General features: G+C 36.7%; 4 protein-coding genes across 5 annotated transcripts; 2 read left to right on the top strand and 2 right to left on the bottom strand.

The window, feature by feature from the left end:
- The first annotated feature begins 784 nt into the window (after positions 1-784).
- On the top strand, positions 785-3,367 carry LOC120256431. Of its 2 annotated transcripts, XM_039264113.1 has the most exons (7): positions 785-881; positions 972-1,104; positions 1,186-1,596; positions 1,809-2,283; positions 2,371-2,452; positions 2,847-3,079; positions 3,279-3,367. In XM_039264113.1, the coding sequence occupies exons 1-6, from the start codon at positions 846-848 to the stop codon at positions 3,048-3,050; spliced, it is 1,341 nt and encodes a 446-aa protein (XP_039120047.1). In that variant the 5' UTR covers positions 785-845; the 3' UTR covers positions 3,051-3,079; positions 3,279-3,367. The 2 variants fall into 2 exon arrangements, with proteins under 2 accessions (XP_039120047.1, XP_039120048.1); XM_039264114.1 differs by lacking the exon at positions 3,279-3,367 and having other exon boundaries at positions 2,847-3,229.
- Positions 3,368-3,767: 400 nt separating this feature from the next.
- Positions 3,768-5,989, bottom strand: LOC120256432 (large ribosomal RNA subunit accumulation protein YCED homolog 1, chloroplastic). The gene is made up of 2 exons (XM_039264115.1): positions 5,399-5,989; positions 3,768-4,498 (listed from the first exon to the last, which is right to left on the bottom strand). Exons 1-2 carry the CDS (start codon positions 5,947-5,949, stop codon positions 4,084-4,086), a joined length of 966 nt encoding a protein of 321 aa, XP_039120049.1. The 5' UTR covers positions 5,950-5,989; the 3' UTR covers positions 3,768-4,083.
- A 1,525-nt stretch (positions 5,990-7,514) lies between these two features.
- On the top strand, positions 7,515-12,148 carry LOC120256434 (uncharacterized protein At2g02148). The gene is made up of 8 exons (XM_039264118.1): positions 7,515-7,863; positions 8,149-8,275; positions 8,366-8,704; positions 8,784-8,946; positions 9,666-9,793; positions 9,896-9,957; positions 10,155-10,421; positions 11,719-12,148. Exons 1-8 carry the CDS (start codon positions 7,681-7,683, stop codon positions 11,818-11,820), a joined length of 1,371 nt encoding a protein of 456 aa, XP_039120052.1. The 5' UTR covers positions 7,515-7,680; the 3' UTR covers positions 11,821-12,148.
- A 330-nt stretch (positions 12,149-12,478) lies between these two features.
- On the bottom strand, positions 12,479-13,523 carry LOC120256433. The gene is made up of 2 exons (XM_039264117.1): positions 12,994-13,523; positions 12,479-12,920 (listed from the first exon to the last, which is right to left on the bottom strand). The coding sequence occupies exons 1-2, from the start codon at positions 13,230-13,232 to the stop codon at positions 12,584-12,586; spliced, it is 576 nt and encodes a 191-aa protein (XP_039120051.1). The 5' UTR covers positions 13,233-13,523; the 3' UTR covers positions 12,479-12,583.
- Positions 13,524-14,136: the final 613 nt, after the last annotated feature.

Below are 14,136 nucleotides of genomic sequence, written 5' to 3'. Positions count from 1 at the left end.
ATAAAAAAAAAATTTCATAATTTTTTTTCATTGAAAAATAAATATAACATAATATATATGTTACGAGAAAATGGATTGATTTATTAAAACGTGGGAGGTGCAAAATAGACGAATATAATAAACCGAATGGCAAACAAAACTAAAATAAAGAAAAGATGGAAAACAATAAAAAGTAACAACAACAAACAAATAAAAAAAGTCCGGAGTTATCACCATAGATTAAATACTCTAGCAGAGATAAAATACTCTGGCACTAAGAGAGAACAAACCACCATATGATAGCAAGAGTTAGAATCCTTTGATAGAAAGATTGTTCACTGTTGGTCAGGATGCTCGAGTGGAGAATTTTCTACTATATATATTATTTGCACAATCTAGATTCTCACATGTAAAGACATACATCAAAAACTTATTTTCATATAAATGCATCATTATTTTTACAAACTATCATTAAATTTTATGGGAGGATAAATATACAAAGACGACGACAACAACAACAAGGATAATATTTGAAGATTATTTATGAAAATTTTTACAAGGCACCAATAAAAAAAATTACTTTTCAAGGGTGTAAAAACTTAGGAAAAAAAAAATCACCAAAAAAAAAAAATGAAAAAACGTGAAAAAACACAAAAAGGCAAAATCTCAAGGCCCCATGCAAAAGGCGATTTACAATACCGAACTTAACGGTAAAGAGTGGCATAACCGTAATATTCTCCAATGTCATGCCCTCTTTCTATCTCTATTTCAACCCGTTAACCCGTTAAAAAAACACAAAGCTCTTCTTCTCTTCTTCTTCTTCTTCTTCTTCTTCAACGAGTTCACAGAGTTCAAGCTCTGTTTCAATGGAGTACGAGAGGATTCACAAGCCCTCTCCTCAGGTGAGGAATCTCATTTTTCTTTCGTTTTTCCAATTCATGATGATTTGTTCTTTGATTGGATATGATTTGGCTTTGGATTTGGGTTTACAGGGCGGTGGGTTATCGCCGGCGAAGCTGAGAGCGATGCTCTTGGGTGGAGCTGAGAAGAGGAAGAAAGAAGAGGATGAGATCGAGTCTAGGTTCTACTTCAGATCCAACTCTGGCTCTGAGATCGAAAGCAGGAGTAAGAAAATCGAAGTTTTGTGTTTTTTTTATGGTGAAGATTTTGATGGAATTAGGGTTAAAGTTTGGGTTTTTGGGGCAGGGGGAAGCACGTCGGATGATTGTAGGGATTTGGATATGGTGAGTAGTCACACGTCGTCGAGCTCCAGAGTGAGATCTCAGGATGAGGAGTCTTTGGATTCGGAGATCGGAATGCAAGGGTTTGAGTTCCAGAAGGCCGGGCGTGGTGGTGGCGTTCTGAGGCCTCCGCTTGCTTCGCCGTTCTTGAAGCCGGCTCCTTCGAAGTGGGACGACGCGCAGAAGTGGATCAATAGTCCGGGTCCGAACAAGAATGGTAGGGTTGGGGTGACGGTGATGGGGAAGAAGTTGGGAAACAGACCGCCGCCACCGCCGGCGAAGGTGGTTTTGGAGGTCATGGAGGAAGGGGAAACTAAGAGGGTTGATTTGGGGCAAGGGAAGAAGAATGCTGATAACTCTGTCAATGACTTTGCAAGTAAGGAATGCTCCCAAATTTCCAGGTTTTCAATTCAATGCTGTAGTTTTGGGCATGTTTGAATTGCTGTTCTGATGCTGTTTGTTTTGATTGATGATGCAATGTGGTTAATCCATTTGTTTTGTTGAAAATTTTGGCATAGAAAATTTCTAAAATTATTGTTGGAGAAAACATTGAATTTGGTGGTTCTTCATTTGTGATTTTTTGTGCAGCTGTTTGCAGTCGCCATGATTCATCGATTTTGATACAAAGTGATGCTGCGATGTCACTGATTAACCCTGTATCAACAGCTAGATCTGTATGTATGAGAGATATGGGAACAGAGATGACTCCTATTGCTAGCCAAGAACCTTCAAGGACTGGAACTCCTATAAGATCGACAACACCTGCTCGTAGTCCTAATTCTTCCTGGCCATCATCACCTCTGAGAAGTGTATCGACTGAAGAGACTGACAGAAAGGAATCGTCTAAGAAAGATGTGCAAATGAAAATTCGAGAAGAGATCAAGGTTCTCGGAACACAGTTGGGGAAGAAGAACATAGCAGCTTGGGCAGACGGGGAACAAGAGGAAAAGGATCGATCTACTTCATTTAAGAGGAATGTTATTGATGAACAACCACAGCAAAGTGTTGCTGAAATTCGTGCCACTGCCTGGGAGGAAGCTGAGAAAGCAAAGTACCTGGCCAGGTTTTGCATCACAATTTTTTTTTTTCTTCAGTATATGTGGATTAAGTTTCCTGAATATTCATATTGAGATTATCTTAAACTTTCCAGATTTAAAAGGGAAGGGATCAGAATTCAAGCATGGGAGGATCATCAGAAAGCACTGATAGACACTGAAATGAAGAAAATTGAGGTAAAACTATTACATACATTTGCTTACATGAATCTCATTCCCAATTGCTGCTTCAAATGATTTGAACTCTTTAATTTTTATAATTACCTCGGCTGTCAAAAGTAAAACGCATACACTCATGCATAACCAGAAAGATGCTACTCAACAATTCATAGTGTCTTGAGCTTTAGTTTCTAGCTGGATAAATTGAAAAACTGAACTGAATAACTTGCTAGGTTAATGATATAAACAGTCTTGACGATACTAAAGTCTAATCTGAAATCAAAACCTTGCAAGGTTTAGAGGTGAAAAGGTCGATTTCTAGTTTGGCTCCTTACTGACACTGCTCCATATATCCTAAAAGGTAATCAACTACTGTTTCTAATCACTGGTTAATCATGCTGGTGTGTAATAGGCAACTGTAGAAAGAATGAAAGCTGATGCGCATGAAAGTTTTATGAAAAAGCAAGCATTTATTAGGCAAAAAGCCGAAACAAAGCTTCAAGCAGCGATAGCCAAAAGAAATCAGCAAGCTGCAAAAATAGCTCGACAAGTAGAGTATATCAGAAAAACCGGCCGGGTTCCCTCCTCGTTTTCCTGCTGGGATTGGTGCATCTAATTGTATTTTACCAAAGCAACTATCACTTGGTATGTGCAAGTATTTTTATCCAAGTGTTTCAGTGAAGTTCTGTACTGTCATCTATTTCAACATGCTATTTTCTTTAATGTTTGCTATTCTTTACTTGTGATGCTAATTTTGATCACACAAAATGAGAAATATTCTATTTTCTATTTTTCTTTGAGGAAAGTCCTACTGTTATTTATGTTTGTTTCTTTACCTGTGAAGGGTTGTGGCTTGTGTACCTCTGCAAAAATGGGTAATGAAAACCATATTTGCTTATCTACTGTTTGGTGCTCGAACTAGTAGCGACTATAATTTTTATTTTTTTTGGTAAAAGAACAAATTACCCTAGATACAGGTGAAGGGTAAATATGTTTTTAGAGGATTTTTAAGTTGAATTTTGACCTTAGGTATATGGGCAAATGGAAGGGTTTTATCAGGGTATATAAGCAAATATGGATTTTTACTAGTGTATGTCATCTATTATTCACTTTCATTGAGCATACTTCCATGGCTTTTATTCTTCAGTTTCTTTTTTCTTTTTTCTTTTTTACAAGAGAGAATGTTAGATGTTCTGTTTCGTTTACAAGTTATAAACAATGACTAATTGGTTCATTTTCAAAGTTTAGATGTTTTCAATGATAGAACTAGCTTGTTTCATTCAGTAATTAGTATCACCATTCCATCAACCTAACAATTTCTCTTTTGCTGTTGTTTCTGCAAAATGATCAGGCAAGATGCCAAGATCCTGCAAATGAATATATTGAACACCCTTGTGTTACAATTAGTGATTCACTGTTTCAGCATACCGTCAAACAAAATAGGAACAACAAACCCAAAAGAAGAACAATAATAACTGCAGTAACAAACGAATATGAACAATGAACTCCGGTGAAGGGCAACATACATGAATAGATGACGCATCCTTTATCTCTGCTCTTCTTACTCTTTGATACCTTCACATCAGAACTATATCGATGATTCTGATGAAATTGGTCGACAAACCTAATTTGATGCGCCAATATATAGATCATCTCCTTTGCATTTGCTTTCCGAGGTCCTTAAGTGGTCCATACTGTTTCTCTTCTGCATTCTTCTTGCTGCAAGTACAAGCCTTTCTGTTTAGATTTACTCCGCATTGTAGGCATAATCCCTTGCAGCTTGCATCACATATTGCAGTTATTGTTATCTCAACATGCACAATGTCCCTGATGTGTTTTGAAATATCGATTTCCTTTTCTTCAGATGGAAAGTGAAGCCTGTCATCTATGTCTATTTGTTTCTCATCGTCTTCTCCCTCTTCATTGCCACTTCCTGTCGAGGGTTTGCCTTTGTCTTCTCCATATATGACACCTAAGTTAATTTCTTCAGATTCCTCGACTGGATCTTCAGTTAGCAAAAGAGTGAAATTCTTAAACACAGTCTCCGCAGCCGGATCAGCACACCTGAGAAAGAATGAAAGAGAAGTGCCATAATATTTTTAAACTGAAGCAAGTAGACATGCATGACAGGGATTAACATAATTCATTTCTGTCCATCAACAAATATAGATGCAAACTCTAGCAACTGCTTCAGTTGTTTACCTACAAAAATATGGCACCATTAAGAGACATTGTCGTCGGATTCTTAGATAAGTTAATTAAACATGAATCCGACATGTTCTACAGATGCAACATATACAACAATCCTTTGTGCAAGACGCAGACATCGAAGCAAAATGCATTCGCTATGCTGAGTTAGTACTATTGCACTTTGACACACCGCAAAAGAGGAACACTACTAACACTGTTAAGAGTGTTACCGAACTACAACCACGAATACTTCGAGACCATAAATCTTAGAACAAAAGCCATTTTTAGTTCTTAAAACTTTGCTCTAACTCTTGCATTCCTCCTGCGGCCTCAAAGAGGGCGGCTTTGCTCACGCAGGAAGAGAGGAGGAGCAGAAGAGCAGAGCTCCAACCTCCGCACTAGCCACAACCTAAGCACTGGTTCTATACCAAACAAATAAAGCCGTATATTCAATAACCAAAGTCTAAACATGGTGCAATTGCCATGAGATCTTCAGCTGAACATTCACCATTCCAAATCTCTTCAAAAATTAGTTATGTATCAAATTAAATCCAAAATTTATGAACATTCAAGTAGAGCAGCAGACAGCAACTTTAAAGAGGAGGAATGGAGACCATCCAAACTGGAAAACTTCACATTCCTTTGAACCAATTCAAGGAAAAAAAAAGGTTCAATTTTGATTTACAATCAAAGCAGTTAAATTTCACAGTAATTCTATGAATTATTGATGCAAATTGAGATCTTTATACAAAATGGAATGAATTACCAGCATACCTGTTGCATCCGAGAGTGATGACAGTGCGAACGATCCCATCGAGCTTCAGCTTGCGCTTCCTCCTCGTGACATCGATCGAGATGAGAACCGGAGTTCCGTCATCGCCGGCGGCGGCGGCGGACGAGCCACCGGGTTTCCGGGAAGGGAGCCGGATGCCCATTGTTGAGGCGCGGGACCTTGAAAGGGCAGTGGAGAGCTTGGTGAGGCCGAGCCTTTCTAGGGTTGTGGCGAACTCGAGATGGGTCACCGATGCGTCCCGGCGGTACACGATAGCACCCTCCCACGGCGAGCTGGCGAGGGCTTCGTCGTCGTCGAGGTCATCGGAGACTGCGGCGAAGTCGGTGATGTCGGAGACTTCGGTGAATTTGGAGGAGATAGAGGAGTTAAAGAGGGGTTTGATGGGGATGCAGGAGGAGAAGGATGGGAAGGAGGAAAGGAAGGGTTTTGGAGGTTGAGAGATGAGGTTAGGGTTTGGTGGAAAGCGATGGCGGGGGTTGGTGGCGAGGGTGGCGGCGATGAGCTTGATAGGTGAAGGGATGAGGAGCGCCATTAGAGAGGTTTCAGAGCTTCACACTGGTGTTGGCAAGACCCTGAAGATAAACAGATGAGAAAATAATAATAATAATAATAATAATAATACTTTATAATGTTCCTAATAAATTTTTTATATATTTTTACTAAAAATTTTAATTTTCATATGTACTCAAAAGGTATTCATTTCCCGGGGTTTTTGAAATCGGACATAAAAACCCATACAAAATAAAGATATATATATATATATATTTGTTAAAATTGCTAACTCTTGCGCACATCTTCGTTAAGTATTTAAAGTGAGATACATAATATTTTGATATAAATTATAAATAGTTGTTAACGACTTGTGGGTCTATTGGTATACTGATCACCGATAGAGCTCTCACGAATGGTGAGAGTTCGATTCTCGACTGAGGGCATATTTCTGGGAGTTGTAAATAGTAGTTGTGTACGAGTGATTCCAGCGTCAACATGAGCGCGGCCCCGTCCTTACTTGGTCCACCAAGGCTTGTGCATGTCCCTGGGGTCTCTAGTGGGTTCGCCCCGCTCATCTTCCCCAAATTATAAATAGTCACTATAATAATAATTCAGTCAAATCTAAACCATATAATCTTAATTTTACTAGTATTTATAAGCTCTCTTTATTAGATTTGTTCATGGGCTGGATTCAGGTGGGGCCGAGTTTATTATTAATAAAATTCAAGCTTACCCAAACCCAGTCCGATCAAATAATATGGGTCTTAATTTTTGCTAGAACTTGTCCAAATTTTATGACTTTTAACCAAAATCCATCCAAACCCGCCCAAATAAGTTTTCTAATCAAATAATAAGTAAGTTATAAAAAGATTAACAATAATATTAATCCGTGAACACTACTAAATATTATTCTACAAAACACATTAAAATAAAAATACCAAATGTGCATCTTTATTCAGTCACAACATCTAAAATTAAAATTACATCTAAAATTCAAACCATTATAACTATTGACAATCAACAATAATCAATAATGAAGCCAAATAAATCATCTATTCACACTTAATCAATCCAAAATAGTAGCACAAAATGTACACATACTATATATGAATATTTAATTTTATTAAAATCTGAATTATATATATAAGTATATACAAAATTAATTAATAAATATATTATATAATTATGACCGGGTCAGGCTAGACCGGACTTTTAACAATAAAAATCAAACCTGGCCCATTTTTAGAGCGGACTCTATATATTATCTAAAGCTTAGCTATAAAGTTTCGTATATTTGTCTAACCTCTCTCAATTTTTGTGTAGACCTTCGGGTACGAATGGATAGTCTAGCGCTTAGGCACTATAACTGCGGACGTTCGTATTCCCTATAATATATATATATATATATGCACGGCCAAGTGGTAAAACGAAAGGGTATTTAGGTAAATTCACAGCGGCAGAGAATAGGTGAAGCCGGAGACAGGCTTGGACGCAGGCTCCGCACTCTGCCGCCAAATCTCCAGCTCCGGCTCCAGGTTCGGTTTTTTTTTCCTTTCCTTTTTTTAAATAAAAATTCTTTTTATTTCCCCAAAAAGAAAAAAGAAAAAAAAAAGAAAAAGAAAATTGAAGATCGAAACCCTAACCTTCTCTCCTCTCTGATATTCAAACTGGTTGGAAATGGCGCTAGGGTTTTCTCCCCTTCGGATCTCCGGGATCGGTCGAGAGAGATTCGGGGTTCTAGGGTTTTGGGAGGAGTTGTTTGGGGTCAGGGATGGGGACTAGGGTTCCTGTTCAGCATTACAATCTCCGGGCTGCCAATTCTTTCATTACTGGATCTTTGCATGATCTTAATACTGTAGATGGTCGCCCTGGTGAGATTGATGGAATTAGTGATGTTGATCGGGATGCTGTTACTGAGGATAGCTTGGATGATGAGGATGAGTCCAACTCGGTGGTAATGTTTTCTTTGCTTTTGATTTATGTTTGAAAATTTCACTGTTTTTTGTTTGGAAATTAGTATAAAGGTTCCAGCTTTGGATAGTTTCACTTCATCTTTCTGTTCATGAGCTCATTTACTTCTGGGAGTTGTGGGTTTAAGTTGATGTTGCTACATTTGGAAGGGATGTTAAAGTTTAGAAAAAAGTTTAATTATTGATGAATCTATGGATATGCACCGTTATTTTAGTGTTGGATTTTATTCACGGCAGGTGTTAATGTGTCGATTTTTTTTGTTGGCCAGAATTGCTTAGGTGAATCATATAGGAATTCAATACCTCTTCATAGTGTGGGTGTGGATGAAGGCCGCTCGCCACTTGAGAACAGTGGTAGGACATCAAGCCCAAATTACAGCATCCTAAATATCGACGGTAAGTCATTGATTGATGGGGTTCAATTTGCTTTAGTTAGTGTTTTGTATGTATTGGGGAATGAATGATTTAATTTGTTTGTATGGGCAGATGTTTTGCCCATTGAGAATGCAAGGGTGAGGTTCTTGCAGATTTTTGTTGATCATTTCATTGAGCAGCATGTGGTTGAAGCACCAGACTCTTCGGCTCCTGACTATGGTCATGGGGCAGATAAAATTAACAAAAGAAAGCAAGGGGAAGTTCAGTATGAAGGTGATCCTAGGTTTGTCTTGCCCTTGATGTATGTGGCAAATTTGTATGAGAATTTAGTTAGTGATGTGAATCTGCGACTTTCGTCGTTGGATGGGATTCGTGAGAAGACCATTGGGGTTGCTCTTGAAGCAGCTGGTGGGCTGTACAGGAAGCTGGCGAAGAAGTTCCCTAGAAAAGGTGTGCCATTATATTGTTGATATCAGATTTTTGAATGTTACCATCTTTTTTGTAATCTTATCTTATCTTATCACTTTAGGACCTTGTAGCTTCAAGAGAAGAGAATTAGCAACTTCTCTTGAAACACGGACAAGATTTCCAGAACTGGTTGTTCAAGAAGAGAAACGTGTGCGATTTGTTGTAGTAAATGGTTTGGCAATAGTTGAGAAACCAAGTGCCATAACAATTGAAGACATGGAGTGGTATGTTCTGACTCTTGTCCTTTTACATTTGTTAGACTGTAACTTTTATTGATTGGCAGTGCATAATAATGTGGATGTATTTAACTATAACTAAAATAGGATACCTGACAGTTAAACAGCTGAGTTTCTGCCAAATAAATAATATTACATTTTTATGTGTGTGTCTGTATATATGAACTCAAATCACTTCAATTCTTTTGAATGAATTGTTTTCATTTTTCTTTTACATGTTGAATGCTGACCTATCAAATTTGGCCTTGTCATCCATAACATGCATTCCGGTCTATGTTCAAACTAAATTGGTAAGCAATGTGTCTGGTGAACAGATAATTGCTCTCAGCCCTGAACCTTCTTCATGGGATTTTTCCTGTCTGCCCAATGTGACTGTTCCCTAAAAACACTCAAGCATTCATTTCTAGCATAACAATTTTACATAGTAGTTATGTTAATGCATGAGCAATGAGAAGAATCTAAAGTCTGCGTATCAGGGAAAAAATTTATTCAAAATTTTGTTTGGCAGTCTGTTATTGAATCTGAAAAAAATGGAGTTGGCATGAGGGCCATAAAATTTGGAATCACTATGCCATTTTAAGTCAGGTCCTGTTCAACATCATTTTGATACTTTTAATTTTTTATAGAATTTTTTTAAAAAAATCTTGGCACATAAATCTCTTATGGATATTATTCCACATTGAATTTAAATTGGTAATATATACTAGGTTCAAACGTCTGACTGGTCGTCATGAGGTGGCTATCTCAGCCAGAGACTATAAGTTTTACTCTCCACGTCATAAATACAGGCGTGTTACACCACAATCTGCCTCAAATATTCCTGGGATGGCAGTAAGTTCCTTCAATCCTTATCATTTCATCTCTGCATAATTAACTGTTAAATAATGAGCAAAACTGATGTTATCATCTCGCTCTTTAATTTTTATAATCAGGCATTTTCCAGGGAGTGATGGTTCCCCTCCTTTGGCAAGTGCCACTGGCTTCCGTCCTCTAAATGAGGTTAACTCTTAATAACAACTTTCTGCCTTTTTGTTATTGTGTTGCCAGGTTTCCTGTAATTTTGGATATTCTTTAAATGCATGCTACTTTATCTCGATATTTCATGCATCAATTAGCTAACTATTTAATATATTATAAAACTAACTTCAGTTTTGTGGAGCATAAGACTAACTTCATAACTTTGGTTCCTTTATCAGCCACAAACGCAGCAGCAGCCTTCATCAAAACATCATATGCAACAACTTCCACACCAACCTCAATTTCAGTCCCTCCACCAAGGACATCATCAGTCTCTGCAGCACAGTCAGCAGACAGCACACTTCTCCCATATTCATCAATGCACACATACTTCACATTTAGCAGATATTCCTCACCAGCAGCAATCACCACCTCCTCTGCCTCGGCATTTGCCTTGCTTGCAATCTCTTCCTGGAGGTCATATTGGGGGCCGCCTACATTTGATAGTGAGTAATTTCTTTTTCAGTATCATATTGTGAGTTTCTACATTATTATGCTTTCTTAATTGGCTGTATTATTCTCTTTCTCATATCATTTCAGAGTTGAAAATATTGATGGTGCCCTATTGGCTTCCTGGGTAACATTAATTTTCCTTTCTAATACTTGATTGTGTTTTATAATTTTTGCAATAATATTTGTCCTGTGATGGTTTTGTCAGCACACTCATCTCATCTAGCTTAATATTTTTCAGAACTCATTCTCAAAACCTACCCACCTTTGTTGCAACTGCTACATTTGAGTGAACTTCTCTGCCTCTATCAAATCTAAATAGAACCAGACTTTAAAAAAGAAAATCAAGCATGTTGAGTACTTTTCATTGTCAAGTCAAAGCTCTTGGGGTCCCCTGTTTCTATTTTTTCATGAAGGATCCCTGTGCCGAGGATATGCTTGAGCTGGCCAATATCAAAATGGTGGTAGAGATGGTCTAATGTTCATGAATTTCCCACCTTTTTTAGGCAAAGTAATTGATGCAGGATATACTAGGCAATCATGTTCAGGGTTTATAGCCAAGCATATCTCAATGCAGCATTAAGTTAAGAAAATTAAAAATAATTCATTGAGCGATTTTATAAGAAGATGCATCTCTTATTTTATAGAGATCAGACATCTTAAGTAGAACTTCTATCGATTTCTAGACCTGTTGAGAGGCTCAACTTAAAATTACCAAATTAGCGTAACACCTAAAGCATCATCTTAATTCTTAGACAATTTCTAAACCTAAACCACAAATAATGACGGCAGCTCATGTTGTATGTCAATTATCTAGCTTCTTTTTTGTTTAACAGAGAACCCAAAACATTGTGGCCATGTTTTTGATGTATAATATTGTTGCAACCTAGACTTGGACTAGTTACAAGTTTGGATTTTCTTTTGGCTAGTCTATTAGCAAACAAATAGCTACAATTTACTTTAGGCATGTTTCTTTTCTTTTTTGTTTTGAGCAACAGTCTCTGGCTCTGGCTTGTTTCAGTTCACTTTACATTCCTTTTTCAGTAAAAACTTGTTTACTACTGTTCAGTTTGATTTGTTGGATAATCTACATATCAATCAAGAATGGGAAATAAGACTTTCCTTTAAAAAAAAAGAAAGCAAATTTTTGATATTTTTCCATTGGGTATCTTTCAACAAGAAAGTGGTGAAAACAACTGGTAATCAAGTTTCATTTTATTGTCTACTTTTATAGGATCATTACAGCAATTAGTCCCTTTATATCATCTGATAAATACTGCATTTCAATGGCAGCCAACAAGCCCGGCGAAATTCTGCGACGAATGTGGCGTCCCTTATCTGAGGGAGACATCTAAATTTTGCTCAGAATGTGGTACAAAGCGATTGGGAACCTGATGACCAGAGCTGTTTTTTTCCATTTCCAGCACACTTGTAAAATATACACAAGAAATGAAGGCTTGCTAAGCTTGATATTCAGCAAGATTTCCTCATATATGACGCCATATATATACCACCAGAGTGTCTCTTGGCATTCAAATAATGTCAAACATATAAAAGTACATGAAATTCCAGTGTGAAAATTCTGCAATGTTGTGAATCTTACAACATGCATATTTATTGTTTGTGAAATCCAAAACTCAAAACAAGTATTGCACTAGTCTTATGGCTTGCAAATCATGTGAAACATTAGAAAGTTTCAGGCAGATGCAGTGCCACTGAATAAGTTCTAGTTGTAAATGGTATTAATGTATTTATTTTTGTCTGCAGGTTTCATGTTCATTTCATATATATATATATATTTTTAAGTAACAGACAGTTCAAACTAAACTAAACCGTTAGGAGCGTGCACAAGTCTCGGTGGAGCAAATAGAGACACACACATAAACAATGGAACCATCCTCACACAACTAACGCCTATTTCATACCTTTTTTTTTAAGGGAAAGAAATTACTTGCAGCTTGTGTTCACATTCTCATTCTTCAGTCTGACCCATCAGAGTAACTAACAGTTATTAGATTGAAGTTTTTTTTTGGCCACTTGTATGAACATAAGATTATAAAACTGATGACATGATGTCATTTATTATCATCTAAAGATCATGCATTGCAAAGCATGCACAATTCTCATACAACACATAACTACAAGGCACTTAATTAAATCAAACAAAAGAGGCAGTTCTTTGTGGATGAACAGGAGGCTTGTTCACAGGAAATCCATGCCTTCTTGCATTATTACTAGTCAATATTGATGAAGCTAATGAACCTTTTGATGAAAAGCTCTTCTTAGTGATAACTCTAGAACACTCTTTAGGAGACAAAGCTTTCTGATAATTATCCAAACCATTTCCATAACTCTTTGAACCCTTGAGCTTCTTTCTTTTGCATGAGAAGTAGTGTTCTTTCCTCTCTGGCTTCACAAGATCTTCCAAGCACTTCACGTTTGCCAATGAAGTGAAAGACTGTGACTTCCCTTGGAAGTGCTTTGACAACCCTCTCCTGTAAGTCTTCATGTAAGTTGAGTTCCAAACAATTAATTAATTAAAGCAATTGTGCATGCAAGTCCACTTACTTGATAGGAAGTTGATCCATAAGAGAAGACATCTGAAACATAGGCTCTGAAGAAGAAGAAGATGATGATGAAGATGAAGAAGAGGAAGCATCATCATGATCTTCAGAGAAAGAAGAAAGAGAAGAAGCAAGAGAAACATTATCATCATCATTATGATCATGATCAAGCTCTTGACTCATTATCATCATCTCAACCATGGTCCCAAGGTTGTTTTGTGGGATCAAAGAAGAAGCATCCATCCTTGAAGTTGAAACCTCTTTCTCTTCTCCAACAAACCATACGCTTTGAACCTTTAAACTTTTTTGCTTTTTATTATATTCTTCTTTGAAAGTGCACACAAACTAAGAAAAACACAAGAAGTTGCTCATATATAAGATCTCCAAAAATAAAAGAAGAAGTAGAGAAAGGGGAAGTAGCTAGGAATTAAGTTAGTGATGGTGGTGGGGCATGAATGAATGCATGAGTGGTATATAAGAAGAAGAAGAAGAAGAAGATGATGATGAAGATAAGCATGAGAGGCTTTTGAGTATATTGGATTCGGAGTTATCCTTTAAAACAAAGTCATTGCCTTTTTGCCTTTTTCTATATATGAAAATTATTAATATTATCTATATTTTTTATATTTATGTGTGAGAGGATAAGGACTGGTTTCATTCATGCAGACCGCCACTTGTTTTTGGAAAATAGATGAGCAGTTTTAGCTTTGGAAATGAGTTAATTATTTTTCTTGGATATTCTCCAACCATGAGACATCTTATCCATTTCTTTCTTTCTATTTTTATTTATTTATTTATTATACCACAAGCATATATTCTCTCCGTTCTTTTTTTTATGTTGTGATTATATATACAAAAAAAAATAGTTATTTCATAAAATTTTATAAAAAATTAGTTATTTTTTCAAAATTATTCTTAATTTTTATATTCACATTTCTTTCATATTTAATTCCAATAAAAAAATTGAATAGAGTGTTACGAGTAATTTTAGAAAAAAAATAATAAATGCTTCTTGATATTAAAAAAATATCAGATAAAAAAAACATGAATTTGTGATAGATAAAAAGGAACGGAGGGAGTATATAGTTAGGATGTGCAATTAAAAAAATAAGCGAACAAATCATCACACAATCAACATAATATTAAT

Source organism: Dioscorea cayenensis, unplaced genomic scaffold (genome assembly GCF_009730915.1).
Source record: "Dioscorea cayenensis subsp. rotundata cultivar TDr96_F1 unplaced genomic scaffold, TDr96_F1_v2_PseudoChromosome.rev07_lg8_w22 25.fasta BLBR01001441.1, whole genome shotgun sequence".
In the NCBI taxonomy this organism is placed as follows: Eukaryota; Viridiplantae; Streptophyta; class Magnoliopsida; order Dioscoreales; family Dioscoreaceae; genus Dioscorea; species Dioscorea cayenensis.
The sequence above is the reverse complement of the archived record's forward strand: the minus strand, read 5'-3'. Positions and strand labels throughout refer to the sequence as shown.

What these genes read in the sequence shown, in the direction of transcription:
- LOC120256432 (XM_039264115.1), bottom strand. Translation starts at nt 5,949, where the DNA reads ATGGCGCTCCTCATCCCTTCACCTATCAAGCTCATCGCCGCCACCCTC. An exon ending in ATCACTCTCGGATGCAACAG is followed by an intron (nt 4,499 to 5,398) that starts GTATGCTGGTAA and finishes ATTCTTTCTCAG; the next exon opens with GTGTGCTGATCCGGCTGCGG.
- LOC120256433 (XM_039264117.1), bottom strand. Translation starts at nt 13,232, where the DNA reads ATGGATGCTTCTTCTTTGATCCCACAAAACAACCTTGGGACCATGGTT. An exon ending in ATGGATCAACTTCCTATCAA is followed by an intron (nt 12,921 to 12,993) that starts GTAAGTGGACTT and finishes GAAGACTTACAG; the next exon opens with GAGAGGGTTGTCAAAGCACT.
- LOC120256431 (XM_039264113.1), top strand. Translation starts at nt 846, where the DNA reads ATGGAGTACGAGAGGATTCACAAGCCCTCTCCTCAG. An exon ending in CTCTGTCAATGACTTTGCAA is followed by an intron (nt 1,597 to 1,808) that starts GTAAGGAATGCT and finishes TTTTTTGTGCAG; the next exon opens with CTGTTTGCAGTCGCCATGAT. An exon ending in CTGAAATGAAGAAAATTGAG is followed by an intron (nt 2,453 to 2,846) that starts GTAAAACTATTA and finishes GGTGTGTAATAG; the next exon opens with GCAACTGTAGAAAGAATGAA.
- LOC120256434 (XM_039264118.1), top strand. Translation starts at nt 7,681, where the DNA reads ATGGGGACTAGGGTTCCTGTTCAGCATTACAATCTCCGGGCTGCCAAT. An exon ending in GAAGAAGTTCCCTAGAAAAG is followed by an intron (nt 8,705 to 8,783) that starts GTGTGCCATTAT and finishes TTATCACTTTAG; the next exon opens with GACCTTGTAGCTTCAAGAGA. An exon ending in GGGGCCGCCTACATTTGATA is followed by an intron (nt 10,422 to 11,718) that starts GTGAGTAATTTC and finishes TTTCAATGGCAG; the next exon opens with CCAACAAGCCCGGCGAAATT.